We start from the raw sequence: 26,204 nt of genomic DNA on the forward strand, positions 1-26,204 counted from the left end.
AAATCAGTGCATGGAGATGGACAGAGCCTTAAGCAAGAAAGAAGAAGAGGTAGAGAGGCTGCAGCAACTCAAAGGAGAACTGGAAAAGGCCACCACTTCTGCTCTGGACTTGTTGAAAAAGGAAAAAGAGACCCGAGAACAAGAGTTCCTGTCTTTACAGGAGGAATTTCAGAAACGTGAAAAGGAAAACCTGGGTGAAAGACAGAAACTGAAATCTAGACTTGAGAAATTGGTCACTCAAGTTCAAAATTTGCAGCTCATATCCGACAACGAACAGGCTAAGAATACAGAACTCCAGCAGCAGATCAACAAAGTAAAAAATGAAAACTCAAAACTTCAGCAGCAGGTTGCAAGGAGTGAGGAGCAAAATTATGCCCCTCAATGTGAGACAGCTCACCTCAAGGAGAACTTAGAGGAAGGAACAGAGCCAGATGCGGCAAAGGTATTATCACAAATTCAGAATCTCTAATGCAGAATTTCAGGAGTTTCTAGTAGTCTTCTGATGCATATTTGGGCATGGCCCATACACAAATTTGTTGGCAGAGAGTCATTAACAAAAAAGAGAGAAAGGAAAATGCACTACAGGTTTGGAGAAGTTTCTTTGGTTCTTGGGTACTCACATTAAAGAACAGCCGTTCCTAGCCTCTTGTGATTATTTTGGTAGTGGTGAAAATTAATGTGGGAATTTTGTGGGTTCCTATGACCAATCATCCGGAGCATCCTTAGAGAAAGGATTTTCTAAGTGGGGATCGCAATCTTTTCATACCACATCTACCCATTCAACAAACTAAATAATACAATTGTGTATTTGGTTTACAAGGTAAAACCTATATTGTATCACATAGTAATTTTGTAAAGTTATAAACATTTTTATTGAGATGTAGTTGACATATAACATATTTCAGGTATACAACATAAAGATTTGATATTTGTATATATTGCAAAATGATCATCATAATATATCTACTTAACATTCATTAAAAACAACATGAGAGCCTCATATCAATGTGTTCGGAAGGGCTGTAATTTTGTATTTGCAGTTCAAATGGCTTCTTTGGCAGACAACCTGTGAGCATGTCCTGGTAGTGATAATCTTCACAAGCCAGAGCATATCTGTTCTATTTCAGTTTTGTAGGCCTGCCTTAAAGTATTTATAGTATACAATCTTATTAACTCTGACTACTTAGAAAGAAGGCTAATCTAAACTACAAAAATATATGTTTATATTTGTCGTAATAACTTAGGCTGAGCTGATCTGTTGCTTGAAGATGTCCTTAGAGGACTCTCCTTCATGAATCTGTAATCAGTATAAGTATTGCTTGCAAGTAAATAATTCTGTTATTTTTAATGACTGAGAAAAATATTGTTCTCTTATTAAAAAATTCTCTCTGTGATCTTTTCTCCAGAAAGAAGGAAGGACTATCTAAGCCAGTGTGGTTCTCAAACTTTAACATTCATCAGCATCAGCTGTGAAAATGCAGATTGCTGGGGCCCACCCAGATTTTCTGATTCAGTAGGTGTGCAGCAGGGCCTGAGAATGTACATTTCTAAGAAGATCCTGGATCTCACTGATGCTTCTGGTCTAGGGATCACACTTTGAGAACCACTAGCCTAAACAAAGATGACCTTAAGTTTAGCTGTTAGCCAAATCATGGCAAGTTTTGAATTAGCAAACACTGAGTAAATTAGTGTAACTGTGCAGAAGTTTATCCACTATACAATTTTTTTCTTGAGCTTTCTTCTTTAAAAAGCAATGAAGTTTCTTGTTCTATCTTGACTAATTCAATTTCTCTACTCTGCTTTTAGTTTTGCTTTTCATTACCTTTAGGTCCATTTTCCCAAAGTGTGTTCCGGGAGTATCTTTGAGGTCAGAAGCATTTTCATGGTAATAAATATGAAGACATTAATGCCTTTTTCACTCTCATTCTTTCACAAGTGTACAGTGGAGTTTTCCAGAAGCTATGTGACATGTGGTGGTGTAATTGCTTTTCATGGCTGATGGAATGTGGGAAGCACATATGAGAATCCAGCTATCTTCTATTAAGCCAGCCTTAAAAATATTTGCAAAAAGTGTAAACACTGCCACTCTTTTCACTAATTTTTCATTTTGGAAAATGTGCTAACTTTGTATTAAATTGTTACTTACATTGACACATAATAGATTTATTGCTATTTGAATTAGTAAATATTTTTGAATGTTCTCAGTTGTAATTTCAATGCAATAAATATTGATATAACTGATAAATATAAATATTGTAATTTCTAATACAATAAATATTGATAGGTATAACCTAGTAAACAAAAAGTTTTTGGGATCCTCAATAATTTTTAAGAGTATGAAGGCATCCTGAGAATCAAAAAGTTTGAGAGCCACTGCTCTGAGGTTTTAAGAGTGGTATTTTATTCAGCATTTTACCTAAAAAGTAATCCAGATTCTTTGTCTTTATTGTGACAAATCTGAATTGTGTACATGTAGGATGCAAAGATGATACATTCTAATTTGTTCCTGAATCACTCACCTTGTGAAGGAGAGAGCCCGAATCCCCCAGAAGTGAAAAGAGCTTCGCAGCTGACCTCCAAAATTCGCAATCTTCTGGCTCTGATGGTACGACTTCTCATGTGCCAGCTAATTATAAAAAATCATATTTTTTACTGGGAGAAGAAATATCAAGGTTGGACAATTAAGTTTTGAAAGAAAAAAAATGGAAGTAAAAATACAGATCCTTAAACCAACCAATCAGCCCTTCCTTCTTCCCACTGCTTCTTTCTTTCTTCAACACCTAATTCCCACAAATCTATAGTAAGATAATATAATAAGATTAAAAAAATTAAAACTTCAGGCAGAACCCTTCCCTCAGTGCTTTCCACATTTCAGGAAAACTCCCTCAGAGTAATAGTCTTGTGCTTCAGGGCAGCCTGTGATGAGAGATTGTTAACACAAATGAGCTGTTTACCCGATCTAAAAATACAGCTTTGGGGCAGGGGTCGGGCAGTGCAGAGCTGTGTACGTTAATTAGTAGAATGAAAAATGAAGTTAGTGTCTGGTGAATTCAAGGCACGGCGTCACCACCTCACTGTTGTGTGACCTGGCCAAGTAAATTTTCCTTTCTCAGCCTTAGCTGAAATGATACTTGCTGCTGCCCTGGGAGGTTACAAACACGACATTTTAATGAGAGAATATTTTAAGGGCATGACATTTGATAGCTTCTCAGTTATTGAGCTCTCTTTCTTCCTCTTCCCTCTGATCATTGTACATTTCTTTGAGCTTCAGTGCACTCCTCTGAGCCAAAATTTGGGGACATGAGTTTGCGATGTTCCTGATCCAACACAACCTTTATTCCTACTTCCTTTTAGCTAAAATTTGTTGCACACTAGCATTTATTGAATGCTGGAAACCAAGCTAAGCATTTTTAGCAGTGATCACAAAGTGATGGCCCATAGACTGTATCCACCTGAAGTTTTGTCTTTAATATTTGAATTTGAATATGGCACAAACTCTTCTTTGCTGTAACCTTTTCCACCCCACCTTGCCCCTTCAGACATCTGCTTTCTTACCATATTTGCTTGGCTTTCTCCTGTCTCACTGGAGGATGCTGTTCTTTCTCTGTCTTATTTGCTGGCTGCTTCTTCTCTACAAGACCTCTCAGTCAGGGAGTGAGTCATCAGCCCTCTTCTTAGTAGATCTCATCCCAGGCCAAACAAATATCTGTTTGCTTAAGCCTTCAAGATCAGAGACTTGATATGTCAGATGCCCTCTGCCTAATGTAGGGTAAGCCCTTAACAGGCACTCAAAAACTATTTGCTGACTTCCCAACCTGTCCTTGGAGGCATTTAAGTTGACCCTGCTTTTCATGGGTTATCTCATTCAATTCTTACACCATCTTTTACATTATCAGACTTTTTTTTTTTAACATGGAAAAACAGACTGAGGCTTAGAATTATTGAGTTTCTTGTCCAAAGTCAAGTGGTTAAGTGACAGAACTCAAATGGTTAAGTGACAGAGCTCAGATACAAACCCAAGTAGTCTGACTGTAATGCATGCACTTTTGACCCTTAGGTTATATTGGTACAAGTATCTTCATTCTTGTGGAATGTGGGTGCCACTGAAATATCTAGAGTTTCAATATTGTTGAGGATGTCTGATTGTTCTGGTGCCAGGTATAACAATTTGTCTAAAATTTGGATTTGTAAACTGACTAGGCTAAGAGCAGATGTATGTATAAGTATATAAGCATGTGTAGTTATTAATGTCCCAGTGATTATGCTAATTTGTCCCAATAACAATTTATATACAAGTGTGAATCTATATGAATTCTTTCCACATAACCCTTTATTAGATGGCTTATGATGAGTAATTGAAGAATTGAGTTCAATATGATTTTATCTCCTTTTGTTTAGCCACTTATTTTGGAAGGGAGATTTATTTCATTTGTGTTCTTTCCTTCCTCCTTTTAGCTTTACTGATAACTTTTTAATATAGCTTCTCAAAATGTTACCCTTAGGACATCACCAATCCCGATGCCGAACATTTCAAAGAGAATGAGAAAGTTAATGATATCATGCTACAAAAATTGAAGAGTTTTCATCTTAAAAAGAAAAAGTTAGATAAAGAGGTACTGTATGTATTCTTCATTCTAAAAATTGTGTCATTTTTAGTGAAAAAAAGATAAAGAAAAAGGTCATGTAAAAGTATAAAGAGGCTCCTAAAATTTTGGATTTTTTAAAATAATTATTTTGGGGGACAAGATTAGCTTTACTTTGGCCCTCACTAAGGAGATACACTGTTCAACATTTGACTTGTTTTATAACGTAAGTATGTATTAGAAAATCTCATTCGTCTACCAGAAAATTGGTATGATTATTTTTTCACTTGTGTATGGTACTACTGACTCCTGAAGAAGAGAGTATTTTGACATTTCTATAGTGATTACAAACTTTGTCACTTGGAATAATGAATACATTGAAAACAAATTTTATTTCTCAAGTGGGACAAGGGTAAGGGAAGAGGCTCTTGGAATTTCTTCAATCATTCTTTTCTTGGTGTAGTGGTGCAGAGATGGAGAGAGAATGAAGAGAGTCAGTTATATAGAGAAAGTGATAACAGGACGTGAAGATGTGTGCTTTTAATCTGAAAGGAATACAGAAGTGACTGATTTATCTGGCTAAAGGAATAAAAACGTATTTAAATCTGGGATTCAATTTCAGTGCTGCATTATCAGGAAATGACTTCTCTGAACTGAGGTGGCTAGAAAATTTGTTGCAGGTATTCTGCGGAATCTCTTTGTCCCTTAGCTAACCTCTAGAGAAAAGGACTAAGGAATAAACAGACATGCAGAGAAACTGCTGGCCTCCACTTCTTAAACCAGTCTTCAGAAATAAGCCCAGTTGAGGATTCGAGCAGGATGTTACAAAAGTACCATTTCAGATATTTATGTTCTCTTGGTAAATTTGTGTCATTCCTGTAATACTGGCAGATGAAATAATATGATGTGTGTAATTTGATTCAGTGAAGGGAGTTGCAGGGAGGAGGAAGTGGCTGGGGTATTAATGATACAAGGCTGACTGTTAACTGTTAGTAGTTGAAACTGAGTAATAGTTACGTGGGCGTCCATTAAAGTTTTTCCTCTTTTTTGGAAAGTGTTCATAGTAAAGAAAAAAATATTCTGTGCAGCCCTCACTAATATTTGGAGGAGTTAGAATATTGAATGTTACAATTTATTGTTATTACATGGAACAAACAAATAAAGAAGAAATGACTATAAATTGCATCTAGAAAAAGTTGGCTAATTTTTTTTCTTTGAAGAAGAATTTTAATAGCCTGGATGTAAAAACAATTGAATATTAGGATAAGCTCTCTGGACATCCCAAGCCCACGCTCAGGTTTAATGATTTACTGGACTCACAGGACTCAGCACATAGTTGTTCTCACAGCTCTGATGTATTATTACCGTGAGAGGATACAGAGCAAAATCAGTAAAGGGAAAAAGCACGTAGGGCAGTCCAGAGGAAACCAGATCCAGGCTTCCAAGAGTCCTTTCCCAGTGAGTGACACATGGTGCACTTGCTTTCACCAGCAGTGACCTGTGCAGCATGCGTGAAATTTTCCCAGGGATGCTTATTGGAGACTGAGTGTCCAGGGTTTTGATTGGAGGCTGGTTGGGTACGTGCCCTCTGCCTGCCACGTACCAAAATTCCAGACCCTTCTGAAGGAAAGGGGTATTCAGCATAAATGTTCTTTGTAGAAATAGGTTAGGCACAGTGAGCCTTCATATCAGGAAATGATGGAAACCCTCCCACAATCTAGGTTCCTAGATGCCAGTCAGAGGGCAGTCTGGCAAGCAGGCCTTTCTAAGGACAGAAGTCTCAGGCCTGCTGTGTGAACTCTCTGCTACACAAGAGCTTTAAAAACAAGACACCTTTGGAGACCAGGGATTGGACTGTGCGTGGTTTGGTGACTTATTAATGTTATGGAATGTAGTTTTATTTCCTCTCCTTTTCTGAAATAGAAAATGCTTTTTTCCTTAGCTACTGAAACATAAAGACAGAATCACAGCTTTCAGAGAGTTAATTGCTAATGAAAAATCATTTCAACATGAGGTTACTGAGATGAGTTAAACATTCACTGTGAGGCTTCCCTGGTGGCGCAGTGGTTGAGAGTCCACCTGCCGATGCAGGGGACACGGGTTTGTGCCCCGGTCCGGGAAGATCCCACATGCCACGGAGCGGCTGGGCCCGTGAGCCATGGCCTCTGAGCCTGCATGTCCGGAGTCTGTGCTCCGCAACGGGAGAGGCCACAACAGTGAGAGGCCCGCGTACCGCAAAAACAAACAAACAAAACATTCACTATGTACTGTCTTTAACATACAAAAATACAATTTTAGATACTTAACATTGAAGTCATTCTGACTCCAAGTTCTACACATCTGTTATTGAAACCACTGGAGATCTCTCTGATGGTTAAACTAATAACATATTCATTGTCAAATGTTCCAAGGAGTGTGAACATGCTGGAAGTGAGTACAAATATGTTTCATCTCAGGCTACAAACTTTGATTCAAATGAAGCCAAGAATGTCGGAGAGGTACCTGTCTCACTGGGAGCCAAACTGGATCAGTACCACAACCTAAATGAAGAGCTTGATTTCTTGGTAAGAAACACCTTTTGTTGCTTTGCTAGCATTTTTATATACAACACCATTTTATTAACAAGTTCAGGAAATTATCAACCTTCAAAAATTTTGCTCATTGAAATGGTCACACACTGGCATAGTAGCGGCATTATTCACCCACAAAAATATACAATTGAAGTTTGCATTTTCAGGTTTTGAAATTTTAAATATTGTCCCACCTGATTTCTGTTTAATCAGATTTTTTTTCTTTCAAAATGCAGAAAATTTCAAATATGTGCAGTTTTTCATAGTGGATGGAGCACATTTATATTGTTGCATATGCTACCACTATTCTTATAGCAGCAGGTGTCTACAGCAATCATGATTAAGGGATGTGCTTTGGAAAATGGCACTCATACTTTAGATGGCATCTAAAGATAAAGGCATCACAAGGAAAATGGTAATTATGTGAAGGGATGGAGGTGTTAGCTAAGCTATAGTGGTAATCATTTTGCAATATATGTGTATCAAATCAACACGTTGTATACCTTAAACTTACACAGTGTTATATCAATTATATCTCAATAAAGCTGGAAAATTTAAGATAAAGGCAGATAAAACAGGAAAAATACGTGGGAAGAACATAAAAATATCTTGGTATCTAGAGAGTTACAGCCCATTTGGATCCCACCTTAATTAAAAAGTGGTTAACATTTATTTTTTAATAGCTAGAGGAGTCTATCATCATATTTCTAAATTATTAAAAATCAGGGAATTCCCTGGCAGACCAGTGGTTGGGACTCAGTGCTTTCACTGCCAAGGACTCAGGTTCAATCCCTGGTCAGGGAACTAAGATCCTGCAAGCCGAGCAGTCTGGCTGGCTAGCTAGCTAGCTAGCTAAATAAATAAATAAATAAAATTAATGAATAATTAATGATAAATTAATAATTAATGATTAATTAAAATCGGCATTCTGTACTAAATTCATTACATACCCATTCATCTTTAAGAGAGGAAAAAAAGTCCAACGTGGTGAGGGCTTAAAGGTTTCTTCTTTTCTAATTTGTTCATTTTTTCCATTAAATAAGTAATTGTTGACTACCCACAAAAAGTTAAGCAGGGCTAGTCGCTATGAAGATAGATAAATCAAGCATGAGCTCTAGGCTTCCCTGGTGGCGCAGTGGTTGGGAATCCACCTGCCAGTGCAGGGGACATGGGTTTGAACCCTGGTCTGGGAAGATCCCACATGCCGTGGAGCAACTAAGCCCTTGCGCCACAACTGCTGAGCCTGCGCTCTAGAGCCCGTGAGCCACAACTGCTGAGCCTGCGCTCTAGAGCCTGTGAGCCACAACTACTGAAGCCCACGCACCTAGAGCCCGTGCTCCGCAACAAGAGAAGCCACCTCAATGAAGAGTAGCCCCCTCAATGAAGAGTAGCCCCCACTCACCACAACTAGAGAAAGCCCATGCGAAGACCCAACACAGCCAAAAATAAATAAATTTATTAAAAAAATGAGTCCTGCTTCCAAGGAATCTAGAAAAGTAGATGCAATACATAGGTAATTATTTACGAGGACTAAAGGGAACATTTTTTTAAAAGAGATATACAGTGACAAGCATCTGACAGAGGAGATCAGAGGAGGAACCAATGGCGTCCTGGTGGGAGAAGCACAGAGGACGGTGACCGGACTGTTAGTGGGCGGATGAGAGGAGGGCACGCGGTAAGCTCTGGGTCCATCACCAGCTTCAGTGCTTCAGGCATAAAAAGGATGGGAGTGGACCTTGATCTTCCACGGGTGGGAAGCTGGAGTGAGGAAAAGGACACAAATGGAAGCACTCAGACACACTGTGTTGCTTTTAACATGTGCTGCAGACTTTCTTGTACAAACCGCATCTCAGAGAAACCAAATAATTGATGAGGGAGAGGTCTTCATGGAAGAATGTAAGCTATTAAAAGCAAGAGAAGACACACCTGCAGAAAATTACATTTTGCATCCCTGAATAAAATAAGGAATCCAGGCAATTACAATGGCTGTCAAAACCTGTAAGTTCAAGGCTCATAGGAACCTGTTAATGACCAACACCAGAGCCCCCTCGTCTGCCTCAACCACACGAGAGGTGAGACATGCCCCTGACGGGATGCAGGAGGGAACGGGCCAGTGTGCGTGAGGTGTTCTCACCTGAACCACCTGTTCTTAAAGCAAGCTTCTAGACCACACGACCAGCTGACAGGATAAAGAACCATATTAAGTTGACCATGATAAAAATCCAGAACGTGAGAAATTCTAATCCATAACAGTTGGCACAAGGAAGGGGAGGGAGAGGAGAGGAAGAGCTGTTCTAGACTCAGAGATTAGAGACTTGAGACAAATCAAGCAGACGCATCCTGTGTAGATCCTGGCTTGAACACACCCACTTCACAAAGATACTCGTGAGATAGCAGCAGAAAACCCGAACACAGTCTGGGTGTTAGATGCTATTGAGAATTTATTGTTAATTTTAATAGATGTGATAGTGGTATCATTGTGTTTTTAAAAGCCCTTGTCTGTTAGTGATACATACTGAGAAGTGTTTATGAGTGAACTAACATGATGGCTAGCTTTGCTTTAAAATACTCCAAGAAATTTAAAAGGTGGCAGAGTGAGAGTGGGGGGTGGGAAGTTGGAGACAGATGAAAAAATACTGGAAAAATGTTGACAATTGTTGAAGTTAAGTGATGGGTATATGGAGGTTCATTATACTTCTCTCTCTACTTTTGTATGTGTTTTGCAATTTTCCAAAGTAAAAAGGGCTTTAGTTTTGTTCTTTGGTTTTGAAATGCAGAAGTATGCTCTAGAAGGCTCACTCCTCATTCTCCAAGGAACTCTAGGCCAGGAAGACTAGGTCTGCCAGAGTTAAATTTGGTGGCTTGCACCTCCTCTCATGCTTTCTCATGTACTGCTCTTGTGGTCCTTCTGACCCCTTGCCTTTGGTTCTTCTTCACAATTCTGATCTTGTTGGCTGTTCCAGGAACCTCCTGACCTCCTCCATCCTGAGACAGGACCCCAGCTTTGCCTTCCTGCTGGCTCTAGCCAGCTGGATGTTTAAATTTCAAGTGCAAACTGTCTCCTGGTCCTATAAGGCCTTGATAAGGTACACCAAAGTCAGGGGTTTGGTCAGAGGGAAGAGGCAAGAGTCCAGTTAACACTGCTGACATTCCGGGTTCAAGGGGGGCTAATAAGATTGACCCCTCAATTTCCTCCTAGATCCCATCTTCTCTAAAATAGGAACCTTTTTATAAAAATAAGATTTTAAAAAAATTTTTTATTTTATATTGGACTGTAGTTGATTAACAATGTGTTAGTTTCAGGTGAACAGCAAAGTGATTCAGTTATACATATACATGTAAAAAATAAGATATTCTTTAACCAGTATTATAGAAGATATCTTTTAACCATTATTGTAGAATAGTTGAAGATTAAAAACTAAAATACTATCCTAAAATATACCACTTCACTATAAAACTCTATATATTACATAAAACATTTACCTAATTTGGGCTTCCCTGGTGGTGCAGTGGTTAAGAATCCGCCTGCCAATGCAAAGGACACGGGTTCAAGCCCTGGTCCGAGAAGATCCCACATGCCACAGAGCAACTAAGCCTGGGTGTCAAAACTACCAAGCTTGTGCTCTATAGCCCGTGAGCTGCAGCTGCTGAGCCTGTGTGCCACAACTACTGAAGCCCACACACCTAGAGCCTGTGCACCGCAGCAAAGAGTAGCCTCTGCTCGCCGCAACTAGAGAAAGCCCACACGCAGCAACGAAGACCCAGCACAGCCAAAAACAAAAAACAAAAAACCCATTTACCTAATTTATTATTTTGGTAGCCTTTAAAATTAGAAGGTTGTTAACTTATAAAGAAATACTCAGAAGGAAGCATCATATATATATATATACATATATATAATTATTTTTATGTTCATGTTATGTCCTATAGCCATAAAAATAAGAAAAGATCAGATATGTAAAGCAGAAGATTACTACTATAGGAAAATTTTTCCAAGTATTCCAAAAGAAAATAACCGTAGGCCCTTGTCTCATGATCCCTCTGAACTATAAACCATACCTGCCAGCTCCTGGATTTGGGCACAGTATCACCTTGAGTATACTTCACATTGGTGTTACTGACCAGTCTCCTGAGGAAGGGTCTGGGTTCACTAGGATTCAGGTCATACAGGTGGGAGGGCTGTCCCACCAGGTGGAACCCCAGCTCCTCGGTTTCCAGAGAAGATGTCAACCTTACCACCTATTTCCTTGTTTTCCCAAGCTCCCTGGGCATTCCTCTGATGCTCTGACCCTATTCCTCACCTTCCTGGTTCTGATTTCCCTAAATCCTATTCTAAAGCCAGTGCAAGAAACAAAATTTGTGCTGCAGACACTTTTCAGAGGATATAACCTCAATCTATCTGCCGACCAGCTCTTAGGAGGAGCGTGTGTAAGGACTCCTGTATCTCTGAAGGGTTATGTGTGCCATCCTGTCATTCCTCTAGCAGTAACCTGCAGTAAAAACACATTTTACATCTTGATCAGATACCTATATGCCCACACACAGAAGAAACACCAGTTTCATATCCTATCCTGTTCTATTCCATTTTTTGTGTGCGTGTTGTTCATATATTCATTTCAATATTTACTGAGTCACAACCTGGATCATGTTTGTTACCAGAAAGCTGCTGCTTGGAACACGCTATCTTGGCCCTCACAGAATTGCTTTTACTGAGTTGTGTTTTGGTGTTTTATGCCCTCAACAATCCTAGGAAACATCTTTTTCCATTTGTTGTAAAAAGATTGCTGCTTCCCTTAGTGCCACTTGGATGAGAACGTCCTTTGAGACTTCAGGCCTACTAGGAAAAGCTTTTCTTAGAAACAGGTGTGTTTTCATCGCATGAATAATGAAAATCATGTAACTGACCAGGTTCCTGTTTGCTTTGGCTACCAGGAAGTTTAGTTACGAAAGCATGGTGCTGTAGCTCAGGGCTTAACTGGCTTCATATCCGCCTGTTGTTCTTTATCTGTTCTGTACATTCTGGTTTATTTATTTATTTATTTATTTATTTATTTATTTATTTGCTTGCTTGCTTGCTTGCTTACTTACTCACTTACTCACTCACTTACTTACTTACTCACTCACTTACTTACTCACTCACTTACTTACTTACTTACGGTATGCGGGCCTCTCACTTTTGTGGCCTCTCCCATTGCGGAGCGCAGGCTCAGCGGCCATGGCTCACGGGCCCAGCCGCTCCACGGCATGTGGGATCTTCCTGGACCGGGGCACGAACCCGTGTCCCCTGCATCGGCACGCGGACTCCCAACCACTGCGCCACCAGGGAAGCCCCAATTGTTTATTTTTAATTTATATTTTATTGCATATATTCAATCTCAAAACCTTTGTGTAAAGAATTGGAGAATCAAATCAATCAGCCAGCCTTCAGATATCCCAGTCTCCAGGACTGTTCATAATGATGACTGATGCATCACTGTCATGGTATTTCTACCTTGACACACTTTTTCTTTTCTTTTCTTTTCTTTTAATTAGAGTAAAATTGCTTTACAATGTTGTGTTAGTTTCTGCTGTACAGTGAAGCGAATCAGCTATATGTATACATATATCCCCTTCCTCTTGGAATTCTCTCCCCACCTCATCCCACCCATCTAGGTCATCACGGAGCACCAAGCTGAGCTCCCTGTGCTATACAGTAGGTTCCCCCTAGCTACCTTGACACACTTTTTCTGTGAGTTGACACTAGCAGAGTGTAAGACAAGCAAAAGCCTCTTAGGAAACGTAGAATCATGAACTAGGTAGAGCCAGATACCCTGACTGTATAGGCCAGGCTGTTGTACCTCAGGTCACAGCAGCCCTCAGTGCCCCTCTCAGGGGTGTGACAGGTGCAATGATGGCCTCCCAAGATGTCCATGCCCTATTCTGGGAACATGCAAAAGGGACTTTGCATCCCTTAATGAAACAAGGAAGCTAGCAATTATGGCTAAAGGGACGTTGCAGGCATGATGAAATCAAGGACTTTTAGGTGTGAAGATAGACTATCCTGGATTATCAGGATGTGCCCAGTCTAATCACAACTATCCTTAAAAGTGGAGAAATCTTCCCAGCAATGTCGTAGAGAGACGTAGCATTGCTGGCTTTGAAGACAGGGAGGGACCCAAGCTGAGGAAATGTGGGCAGCCTTTGGAAGCTGGAAAGTCTCCCCTAAAGCCTCAGCAAGGAACCAGCCCTGCTGACACTTTGACTTTAGTGAGTGAGACAACTGTCAGACCTCTAAGCAACAGAACTATAAGGTAATGTGCATTTTTTTAAGCTACTGAGTTTGTGATCATTTGTTATAGCAGCAACAGGAAACTAATACATGATATGCTGACCTCATTTTCTTTAGTGATTTGGATTTCAGTGTCCCATAATATATTGGGGCAAGTCCATATATTATCAACATGGAACTATATCCACAAATCTAGAATATGGGGGACCACAGAGGGGACCCAACCCAGGAACTCCTCCTCTACAGGAATTCACGTCTGAGCAGCCCGCCTGGACCCAGCAGACCTCCTCCCAAACCAGCAGCCACTGCTCTGCTGCCTCTCAGTGCCTGCTGTTCTCACAGTGCAGGGGGGCAGCTTTCCAAGAGGACTTCCTCCTCCACTATGGTCAAGTGCATGTTGCTTTGGGCAGGGCCAGGCACGATGCTCTTCCTCCACCCTGCCCTTGGAACCCGCTTCTCCTAGACGACTGACAAGGCCCATCCCAACTTCCATGGGTCTGCATCTGCACCACGGCCCCGGCACTCACGGGCAGACCCCTCAGGAAAGGGGACCAGGGGGGCTGGGAGAGAGTGCTGCCACACCTGCTCTCAGCCCTCAGGCACCCGGGGGTTGGAGGAGGTCTTGTTAGACCTTGTTTATTAAAAAGTGCCCTTTTTTGTTAATAGATCTTTATTGGAGTACAATTGCTTCACAATACTGTGTTAGTTTCTGTTGTACACCGAAGTGAATCAGCCATATGCATACGTATGTCCCTATATTCTCTTGAACCTCCCTCCCACCGTCCCTATCCTACCCCTGTAGGCAATTGCAAAGCACTCAGCTGATCTCCCTGTGCTATGCGGCTGCTTCCCACTAGCTATTTTACATTCGGTAGTGTATATATGTCAATGCTACTCTCACTTTGCCCCAGCTTCCCCCTCCCACCCTGTGTATTCAAGTCCATTCTCTATGTCTACATTAAAAAGTGCCTTTTGATATGCTTTCAGAAATATGTTTTAGACTTTTCCAGTGATTTGAGTTTAATAGACTGTCTTCCAAAACTTTTCTATTTTGAAATACTTTTTTTTAACTTTAAAGTAATGAGCTCTTAATGAAAAGACAAGTTATGGACTGGGAGAATATTTGCAAATCACAGATCTGATAGAGGACTTGTATCTAGAATATATAAAGACTCCTTGAAAACAAATAACCAAATTTTTTGAATGGGCAAAAAGGTTTTAACAGACACTTCACTAAGAAGATACATGGATGGCAAATGAGCCCATGAAAAGATACTCAGCATCATTAAGAGGCAAATTAAAACCACAGTGAATACTACTACACACCTGTTAGAATGTCTGTTAAAAAGACTGGCCATACCAAGGATTGGTGAGACTACAGAGCAACTGAAGGTCTCATCCACTTCTGGTGGGAATGTAAAATGGTACAGCCACTTCGGAAAACGTTTTGGTGGTTTCTTAAAAAGTTAAACATGTACTTACCATCATTCTACTCCTAGGTGTTTTATTTACCCAAGAGAAATGAAAACCTATGTTTTTACAAAGGTTCCTAGCTGCTTTATTTATAATAGCCAAAAACTGAAGGCAACTCAAATGTCTATCAACAGATAAATGGATAAACAAATTGTGGTACATCCATACACTGAAATACTACTCAGTAATGAAAAAGTGGTGAGTTGGAGATTGGTTCAACATGGCGGAGTAGAAGGACGTGCCCTCACTCTCTCTTGCGAGAGCAGCAGAATCACAACTAACTGCTGAACACTCATCGACAGGAAGACACTGGAACTCACCAAAAAAGATACGCGACATCCAAAGACAAAAGAGAAGCTTCAATGAGATGGTATGAGGGGCGCAATCACAAGAAAATCAAATCCTATGACTGCTGGGTGGATGACTCACAAACTGGAGAACACTTATATACCACAGAAGTCTATCCACTGGAGGGAAGGTTCTGAGCCCTACATCAAGCTTCCAAACCTGGGGGTCCAGCAACGGGAGGAGGAATTCCTAGAGAATCAGACGTTGAAGGCTAGAGGGATTTGATTGCAGGACTTTGACAGGACTGGGGGAAACAGTCCACACTTGGAGGGCACACACAAAGTAGTGTGTGCATCGGGACCCAGGGGAAGGAGCAGTGACCCCGGGGGAGACTGAACCAGACCTACCTGCTAGTGTTGGAGGGTCTCCTGCAGAGGTGGGGGGTGGCTGTGGCTCACTGTGGGGACAAGGACACTGGCAACAGAAATTCTGGGAAGTACTCCTTGGCGTGAGCCCTCCCAGAGTCCGCCACTAGCCCAGCCAAAGAGGAGGGTAGTTTCCAGTGCTGGGTCACCTCAGGCCAAACAACCAACAGGGAGGGAACCCAGCCCCACCCATCAGCAGACAAGCAGATTAAAGTTTTACTGAGCTCTGCCCACCAGAGCAACACCCAGCTCTACTCATCACCAGTCCCTCCCATCAGGAAGCTTGCACAAACCTCTTAGATAGCCTCACACACCAGAGGGCAGACAGCAGAAGCAAGAAGAACTACAGTTCTGCAGCTTGTGGAATGAAAACCACATACACAGAAAGATAGACAAAATGAAAACACAGAGGACTTTGTATCAGATGAAGGAACAAGATAAAACCCCAGAAAAACAACTAAATGAAGTGGAGATAGGCAACCTTCCAGAAAAAGAATTCAGAATAATGATAGTGAAGATGATCCAGGACCTTGGAAAAAGAATGGAGGCAAAGGTCGAGAAGATGCAAGAAATGTTTAACAAAGACCTAGAAGAATTAAAGAACAAATACCTAGAAGAATTAAAGAACAAACAAACAGAGATGGACAATACAATAACTGAAATGAAAAATGCACTAGCAGGAATCAGTAGCAGAATAACTGAGGCAGAAGAATGGATAAGTGACCTGGAAGACAGAACGGTGGAATTCACAGCCGTGAAACAGAATAAAGAAAAAAGAATGAACAACAACAACATTTGCATTATAGGGATCCCGGAAGGAGAGGAGAGATAGAAAGGACCCAAGAAAATATTTGAAGAGATTATAGTCAAAAACTTCCCTAACATGGGAAAGGAAATATCCACCCAAGTCCAGGAAGTGCAGAGAGTCCCAGGCAGGATAAACCCAAGGAGAATCACACTGAGACACATAGTAATCAAATTGACAAAAATTAAAGACAAAGAAAAATTACTGAAAGCAACAAGGGAAAAAGGACAAATCATATACAAGGGAACTCCCATAAGATTAACAGCTGATTTCTCAGCAGAAACTCTACAGGCCAGAAGGAAGTGGCACGATTTTAAAGTGATGAAAGGGAAGAACCTACAACCAAGATTACTCTACCAGTCAAGGATCTCATTCAGATTCGATGGAGAAATAAAAAGCTTTACAGACAAGCAAAAGCTAGGAGAATTCAGCAGCACCAAACCAGCTCTACAACAAATGCTAAAGGAACTTCTCTAAGTGGGAAACACAAGAGAAGAAAAACAGCTACAAAAAACCCCCCCGTAACAATTAAGAAAATGGTAATAGGAACATACATATCAATAATTACCTTAAACATGAATGGATTAAATGCTCCAACCAAAAGACACAGGTGCGCTGAATGGATACAAAAACAAGACCTATGTATGTGCTGTCTACAAGAGACCCACTTCAGACCTAGGGACACATACAGACTGAAAGTGAGGCGATGGAAAAAGATATTCCATGCAAATGGAAATCAAAGGAAAGCTGGAGTAGCAATACTCATATCAGATAAAATAGACTTTAAAATAAAAAATATTACAAGAGACAAGGAAGGACACTACATAATGGTCAAGGGATCAATCCAAGAAGAAGATATAACAATTATAAGTATATATGCATCCAACATAGGAGCACCTCAATACATAAGGCAGCTGCTAATAGCTATAAAAGAGGAAATCGACAGTAACACAATAATAGTGGGGGACTTTAACACCTCACTTACACCAATGGACAGATCATCCAAACAGAAAATTAATAAGGAAACACAAGCTTTAAATGACACAATAGACCACATAGATTTAATTGATATTTATAGGACATTCCATCCAAAAACAGCAGATTACACTTTCTTCTCAAGTGTTCATGGAACATTCTCCAGGATAGATCACATCTTGGGTCATAAATCAAGCCTTGATAAATTTAAGAAAATTGAAATCATATCAAGCATCTTTTCCGACCACAACACTATGAGACTTGAAATCAAAGGGAAAAAAATGTAAAAAACACAAACACGTGAAGGGTAAACAATACATTATGAAATAACCAAGAGATCACTGAAGAAATCAAAGAGGAAATCAAAAAATACCTAGAGAAAAATTACAATGAAAACATGACTATCCAAAACCTATGGGATGCAGCAAAAGCAGTTCTAAGAGGGAAGTTTATAGCAATACAAGCCTACCTCAAGAAACAAGAAAAATCTCAAAGAATCAAACCTGACACCTAAAGGAACTAGAGAAAGAAGAACAAACAAAACCCAAAGTTAGTAGAAGGAAAGAAATAATAAAGAGAACAGAAATAAATGAAAAAGAAACAAAGAAAACAATAGCAAATATCAATAAAACTAAAAGCTGGTTCTTTGAGAAGATAAACAAAATTGATAAACCTTTAGCCAGACTCAAGAAAAAGAGGGAGAGGACCCAAGTCTGTAAAATTAGAAATGAAAAAGGAGAAGTTACAATGGACACCGCAGAAATACAAAGCATCATACACTACTACAAGCAACTCTATGCCAATAAAATGGACAACCTGGAAGAAATGGACAAATTCTTAGAAAGGTATAACCTTCCAAGAATGAACCCGGAAGAAATAGAAAATATGAACAGACCAATGACAAGTAATGAAATTGAAACTGTGATTAAAAATCTTCCAACAAACAAAAGTTGAGGACCAGAGGGCCTCACAGGTGAATTCTATCAAACATTTAGAGAAGAGCTAACACCCATCCTTCTCAAACTCTTCCAGAAAATTGCAGAGGAAGGAACACTCCCAAACTCATTCTATGAGGCCACCATCCCCCTGATACCAAAACCACACAAAGGTACTACAAAAAAAAAAATTACAGACCAATATCACTGATGAATATAGATGCAAAAAGCCTCAACAAAATACTAGCAAACAGAATCCAACAACACATTAAGAGGATCATACACCACGATCAAGTGGGGTTTATCCCAGGAATGCAAGGATTCTTCAATATATGCAAATCAATCAATGTGATACACCGTATTAACAAATTGAAGAAGAAAAACCATATGAACATCTCAGTAGATGCAGGAAAAGCTTTTGACAAAATTCAACACTAATTTATGATAAAAAACTCTCCAGAAAGTAAGCATAAAGGGAACTTACATCAACATAATAAAGGCCATGACAACCTACAGCCAACATCGTTCTCAATGGTGAAAAACTGAAACCATTTCCTCTAAGATCAGGAACAAGACAAGGTTGCCCACTCTCACCACTCTTATTCAGCATAATTTTGGAAGTCCTAGCCATGGCAATCAGAGAAGAAAAAGAAATAAAAGGAATACAGATTAGAAAAGAAGAAGCTAACTGTCACTGTTAGCAGGTGACATGATACTATACATAGAGAATCCTAAAGATGTCACCAGAAAACTACTAGAGCTAATCAATGAATTTGGTAAAGTAGCAGGATACAAAATTAATGCACAAAAATCTCTTGCATTCCTGTACACTAACAACAAAAGATCAGAAAGAGAAATTAAGGAAAGAATCCCATTCACCATTGCAACAAAAAGAATAAAATACCTAAGAATAAACCTACCTAAGGAGGTAAAAGACCTGTACTCAGAAAACTATAAGACACTGATGAAAGAAATCAAAGATGACACAAACAGATGGAGAAATATACCATATTCTTGGGTTGGAAGAATCATATTGTGAAGATGACTATACTACCCAAGGCAATCTACAGATTCAATGCAATCCCTATCAAATCACCAGTGGCATTTTTTACAAAACTAGAACAAAAAATCTTAGAATGTGTATGGAGACACAAAAGACCCTGAATAGCCAAAGCAGTCTTGAGGGGGAAAAAAATGGAGCTGGAGGAATCAGACTCCCTGACTTCAGACTATACCACAAAGCTACAGTAATCAAGACAATATGGTACTGGCACAAAAACAGAAGTATCAATGGAACAGGCTCGAAAGCCCAGAGATAAACGCACGCACCTATGGTCAACTAATCTATGATAAAGGAGTCAAGGATATACAATGGAGAAAAGACAGTCTCTTCAATAAGTGGTGCTGGGAAAACTGGACAGCCACATGTAAAAGAATGAAATTAGAACACTCCCTAACACCATGCACAAAACTTAACTCAAAATGGATTAGAGACCTAAATGTAAGACTGGACACTATCAAACTCTTAGAGGAAAACATAGGAAGAACACTCTTTGACATAAATCACAGCAAGATTTTTTTGATCCACTTCCCAGGGTAATGAAAATAAAAACAAAAATAAACAAGTGGTACCTAATGAAACTTAAAAGCTTTTGCAAAGCAAAGGAAACTGGAAACAAGACGAAAAGACAACCCTCAGAATGGGAGAAAATATTTGCAAATGAATCAATGGACAAAGGATTAATCTCCAAAATATATAAACAGCTCATGCAGCTCAATATTAAAAAAAAAAAAAAGAATCAGAAAATGGGCAGAAGACCTGAATAGACATTTCTCCAAAGAAAACATACAGATGGCCAAGAAGCACATGAAAAGCTGCTCAACATCACTAATTATTAGAGAAATGCAAATCAAAACTACAATGAGGTATCACCTTACAACAGTGAGAATAGGAATCATCAGAAAATCTACAAACAACAAATGCTGGAGAGGGTGTGGAGAAAAGGGGACCTTCTTGCACTGTTGGTGGGAATGTAAATTGATGCAGCCACTTTGGAGAACAGTATGGAGGTTCCTTAAAAAACTCAAAATAGAATTGCCATATGACCCAGCAATCCCACTACGGGGCATATACCCAGAGAAAACCATAATTCAAAAAGACACATGCACCCCAATGTTCATTGCAGCACTGTTTACAACAGCCAGGTCATGGAAGCAACCTAAATGCCCAACAACAGAGGAATGGATAAAGAAGTAGTGGTACATATATACAATGGAATATTACTCAGCCATAAAAAGGAACGAAATTGGGTCATTTGTAGAGACGTGGATGGATCTAGAGACTGTCATACAGAGTGAAGTAAGTCAGAAAGAGAAAAACAAATATCATATATTAATGCATGTATGTGGAACCTAGAAAAATGGTACAGATGAACCGGTTTGCAGGGCAGAAATAGAAACACACATGTAGAGAACAAACATAGGGACAGCAAGGGGGGAAAGTGGCGCGGGGTGGGTGTGGTGGTGGGATGAACTGGGAGTTTGGGATTGACATGTATACACTAATATGTATAAAATAGAAAACTAATAATCTGTATAAAAAATAAATAAAATTTAAATGATTAAAAAAGAGAAAGAGGCGTGAGTTACTGATACACGTGCAACTAGATGAATCTCAAAATAATTATGCTGACTGAAAAGAGCCAGATAAGAGTAAATACCCCTTGGTCCAGTTACATAAAATTTTAGAAAATACAAACTAATCATTCATGACAGAAAGCAGATGGGTGTTTGCCTGGGGCTGGCATAGAGTATGGGAGTGAAGGAAGGACAGACAGGCAGGAGGGAGGGGTTTTCAAGAGGCAAGAGGAAACTCTGATTGGGGGGGCGGGTGGATATGTTTATTATGTTGATTGTGTGATGGTTTCACACTTGTATTCATAGATAAAAACATATCAAACTGTACACTTTATAAATATATGCAGTTTATTGTATGACAGTTATGCTCTTAAAATGGTTAAACCCTATACTCTTTAGCAGAAACTTAAAATTTTGGATTACTTTTCATTGTAATCCCCAAAACTGGCTTTTACGGAGCAATTCTTTTATTGCTAACATAAACAATCTTTAAGAACTCCTTTGCCCTTCTTTCTTTAATCTGAGGCTAGCAAATTTTTACAAATCAATCTGAGGACTTAAAAGGGTTATTACTTTGATCATGAAAGCCAGTAAAGAAATTCAAACCCTGAGAAAACCATAATTCAAAAAGAGACATGTACCAAAATGTTCATTGCAGCTCTATTCACAATAGCCCGGAGCTGGAAACAACCTAAGTGTCCATCATCGGATGAATGGATAAAGAAGATGTGGCACATATATACAATGGAATATTACTCAGCCATAAAAAGAAACGAAACTGAGCTATTTGTAATGAGGTGGATAGACCTAGAGTCTGTCATACAGAGTGAAGTAAGTCAGAAAGAGAAAGACAAATACCGTATGCTAACACATATATATGGAATTAAAAAAAAAAAATGTCATGAAGAACCTAGGGGTAAAACGGGAATAAAGACACAGACCTACTTGAGAATGGACTTGAGGATATGGGGAAGGGGAAGGGGAAGCTGTGACAAAGGGAAAGAGAGGCATGGACATATATACACTACCAAACGTAAGGTAGATAGATAGTGGGAAGCAGCCGCATAGCACAGGGAGATCAGCTCGGTGCTTTGTGACCGCCTGGAGGGGTGGGATGGGGAGGGTGGGAGGGAGGGAGATGCATGAGGGAGGGGATGTGGGAACAGATGTATATGTATGACTGATTCACTTTGTTATAAAGCAGAAACTAATATAAATAAATAAATAAAAAAAAAGAAATTCAAGATGTGCCATTAAGTCTGTAATTAAAACAAACAAACAAACAAACAAAAACAACAGAAGTGAGAAGGAATTCCATGTTGCTTCAGTAAACTGTCATGAGGTATGTATGTAAAGCTAAGAGAGGAGCCCCACCCTCCAGGATGCCGTGAGGAGATGCAAAGGAATGGAATGGGAAAAGCCCAATGCCAATAGTTGATAAGTAGAGATTTTAGTCTTTTCTACTTCTAGACACGTCCTTTAAAAAATCTTTTAAATTCTCTTCACCTTGGGTCTGTTAAACTGAGGTGACATCTATACTCCCTACCTTAAATAATGTGTGTTGTCAGAGGACTGGGACCCCTGATTTGATATTGTCCCCATTAATATGTTTATGTAAAGAGAAAGAACAAGAAAGCTGCTGTGTCTGCAGCAAATTTGTTTTGCCATTGCTTCCTCCAGGGTATCTCACTACAGACATGTAAGCATATGTAAATAAGAATATTTAAATAAGCAGTAGAAGATTGATGGCCATTATTATCATTGTTATTTAATGGGAACATTTCTGTCCTTTTCTATAATTGCTTTGAAAATTAAGGTAACTGTTTAGGGACTTGTGAATACCTTTTCCTGATAATCCTAGATGTCACTTTTAGAAATACAAATTTTAAATTGTTAAAAATTTTTTTGCAAATAAAAATTGGACCATAAGTCAGATGTGACATACATTGAGCAGAAGCTTAAAAAAAAAACCTCTCATTTATGCATATTTGAAAATATTTATCAATCCTGAAAATGCATCATCAAGCCCAACACCAGTGCTTTACTTCAGAGAGAATCAAATATGTCTACCCATTGTTTATATATGGAAAGAAGGTAATGAAGATTTGGGGCTAGTAAATATTTGTATTCACTAACAGGTGTTTAATTATTTGCAAAGGTGCTTCATAGTATTAAATTGTAGAAAAGCTGAAACATCGTTTTAATTTCTGCTCATCAGTTCTAAGTGCAATCAAACTAGGACCTGGTTCATAGCATCTCTTGATTCACCTATGGTACAAATTAGTTTAAGAGAATATTGGAATAAAGTGTAGTTCACTGTTCTGATTCGTTCTTAGCATCCACACATGGTTTTCATGGAAGTTTCCAGGTTAGTATTTTTACCGGTGTTTCTCCATAGATTGCAAAATTGGGAAATCTTCTAGAGTTAAAAGAAGACCGCTGCAACAGACTCATTGAAGAAAATGACAAGTATCCAAGACATTTAGGCAACTTAATAAATAAGGTACAAATTTTCTTACATAAATATTTGTCTTTTTAAAACTGTGAAATATTAAAACAATAGAATTTTGGTGCTAAAAAGGATCTGAGGGATGATGTAATATATTTGTATTGATTCCTTTCACTTCATAATGACCTTCCATTAGCCTTTTAGCTGAAAGCTAGCAAAGAACATTGTGTGTATCTGTCCTTGTGCTGTCAGCATTTTCAGGTCTTAGTATTGCTACTTCATTTTGAGGGTCACTCTAAATCTTGCCAACATAGTGTTCTAGTTTACCTTTTAAAAACTGCATTAACTTTAACCAAGTAGACTGTAACCCTGGGTTGATACATACACTACATGTATGGATCATAGTTGACTTGCTACAGTTGTCCGTTTTTTGACACTTCACTTTTTCTGCATGATGAACAGGCACATTACAATTCTATTTGTATTCATATTCCTGATTTCAAAATGTAAGGAAGATGTTCTGCCTATTGTAAAACTTTCATTCATGGGAATCATATAATTGAACTTAAACTTGTACAGATTCTTAAAAAGCAAAATTAAATAAATATCCTAGAATTTATCACAGAATAATTGTTTTAGCTAATGTTTGTCAAGGTTACATCATACGAAGAAATTATCGAATGTGCTGACCGAAGGCTCATGATATTGAACTCCCAGATTGCACAGTAAGTTGAAAAAATTTAATTTTTTTAACTTTGTAAACGTTTGCTGATATTTTGCTCTCTGGCTTGCTAAGTTCATTTTTTAGACTCCTAGAAAGAGGAAAATGTGCTGTTTTGTAAGTCAAGACCATTCATTCTTCAATGATATATTTAGTGTGCCTAATGTCTGGACTGCTTGAACAACCAGAATTTCATCTTCCTTTCTCAGAACTCCCTTTGACTTGGGGGTCGAGGGAGCGAGGTTAAGAAATTACAGAGGGCTTCCCTGGTGGCACAGTGGTTGAGAGTCTGCCTGCCGATGCAGGGGACACGGGTTCGTGCCCCGGTCCGGGAAGATCCCACATGACGCGGAGCGGCTGGGCCCGTGAGCCATGGCCGCTGAGCCTGCGCGTCCGGAGCCTGTGCTCTGCAATGGGAGAGGCCACAACAGTGAGAGGCTCACGTACCGCAAAAAAAAAAAAAAAGAAATTACAGAGAAACATCCAAGAATTTTAGAGGATATTACCATGGTATTCAAGTAAAGTAACATTGCTATGCTTAGAATTTATTCACAAAAGTTTTTGAATGCACCCCAAATGAAACATATCAAGTATCAAATAAACTTTCTCATTAGAATGAGATTCAGGAACTGCTCTGGTGACGCAGTGGTTAAGGATCTGCCTGCCAATGCAGGGGACACGGGTTCCATCACTGGTCTGGGAAGATCCCATATGCCGCAGAGCAACTAAGCCCATGTGCCACAACTACTGAGCCTACGCTCTAGAGCCCGTGAGCCACAACTACTGAGCCCGCGTACTGCAACTACTGAAGCTCATGCGCTTAGAGCCCATGCTCCACAACAAGAGAAGCCACCACAATGAGAAGCCTGTGCACCACAACGAAGAGTAGACCCCGCTCACCGCAACTAGAGAAAGCCCGCGCACAGCAGCAAAGACCCAATGCAGACAAAAAAAATAATAATAATAACAATAATAATAATAATTTGAGTTGCTTGGAAAGAATTCCAGATTCCCATAAAGCAAGATGGATGGATGATGTATAGAGAACTAGACCACCATGAAATTTATCTACTCAAATCCTCCAATGAAACTAGCAAAATGTTAGCCTAGAAAAGTCCATTTTCGTCATAAAATTCAGTTGTTTTTTCTTTCAGTTTAGAAGAGAGAAATAAACATTTGGAAGATTTAATTAGAAGGCCCAGAGAGAGAGCCAGAAAACCAAGGTAAGTTGTTTCTTTTTCTAAATAATAATGTCTTTAACTTTAGAATATATGCATAATAATGTTATACATTAAAAAAAAACCTTTTCCTTATCTCAGTTTAAGATAAATTATATAAAAGTGCTTGGTATTTTGCCTAGCATAAAATAGTTTCTTTGATAGATGTTTTTTGTAGGACCTGAATTGGAAAGCCTGGTTACCTGCTCTCATGGAACTTATGATTATCTCTAAGAAAAATACTATACAGATTATGAGCTAAGATTTTGTCTACAATAAAACAGCTTACCCTGATGTAAATATATAGCAGACCAGATCTTATGATCAGATTTTCTTACACTAATGTGAAATCTTATAATCTGTTATTTTAGAAGACTCTCAACTCTCAGTATTTGATGCTACAAGATATATGCACAAACCCTATGGGGTTGATTCAGACCATAGTAGGATGTTAAAATGGGACTCTTCCTGACCTACTTCTTAAGATGCTAATCAAATATTTACCGATTCCCAAAACGAGAGTGAGTTTGCCCAATGTGGCAGAGGTTCTGAGGGAAATTTCAAAGAACCTTTTTCATGACTCATATCCCTTGACCAGATCCAGTACATGAAACGTCTGGAGTGTGGGGAAAATTGCAGAAGAGATTTCTTTGACTCTGTCATGTCATGAGCTCCCGTCACCCCCAAGTCATTCTACCTCTTTTACCTAAAGCCTTGTTAGGGGGTCTCTGGCACATCACCTAAAGAACTTTGAAATGTGTTTCCTAAACATATTTAGGAAAGGGAGGATCAGTGACGGAGAAAATTAAAGCAAGGTGTGGCAGGCAGCACGACAGAGGGGCTGAGTTGGGTGGCCTG

The 26,204-nt window shown here is 39.3% G+C and overlaps 1 protein-coding gene across 1 annotated transcript; it reads left to right on the plus strand.

Moving 5' to 3' along the window:
* Positions 1-10: 10 nt before the first annotated feature.
* Positions 11-25,356, plus strand: CAGE1 (cancer antigen 1; the record flags this gene model as incomplete). Its single annotated transcript, XM_079712699.1, has 6 exons — positions 11-442; positions 4,503-4,613; positions 7,040-7,147; positions 23,358-23,462; positions 24,063-24,133; positions 25,284-25,356. 6 exons carry the CDS (start codon positions 11-13, stop codon positions 25,354-25,356), a joined length of 900 nt encoding a protein of 299 aa, XP_079568825.1.
* Between the last annotated feature and the right edge of the window lie 848 nt (positions 25,357-26,204).

Source organism: Hyperoodon ampullatus (genome assembly GCF_949752795.1).
Source record: "Hyperoodon ampullatus genome assembly, chromosome: 10".
NCBI classification, from domain to species: domain Eukaryota; kingdom Metazoa; phylum Chordata; class Mammalia; order Artiodactyla; family Ziphiidae; genus Hyperoodon; species Hyperoodon ampullatus.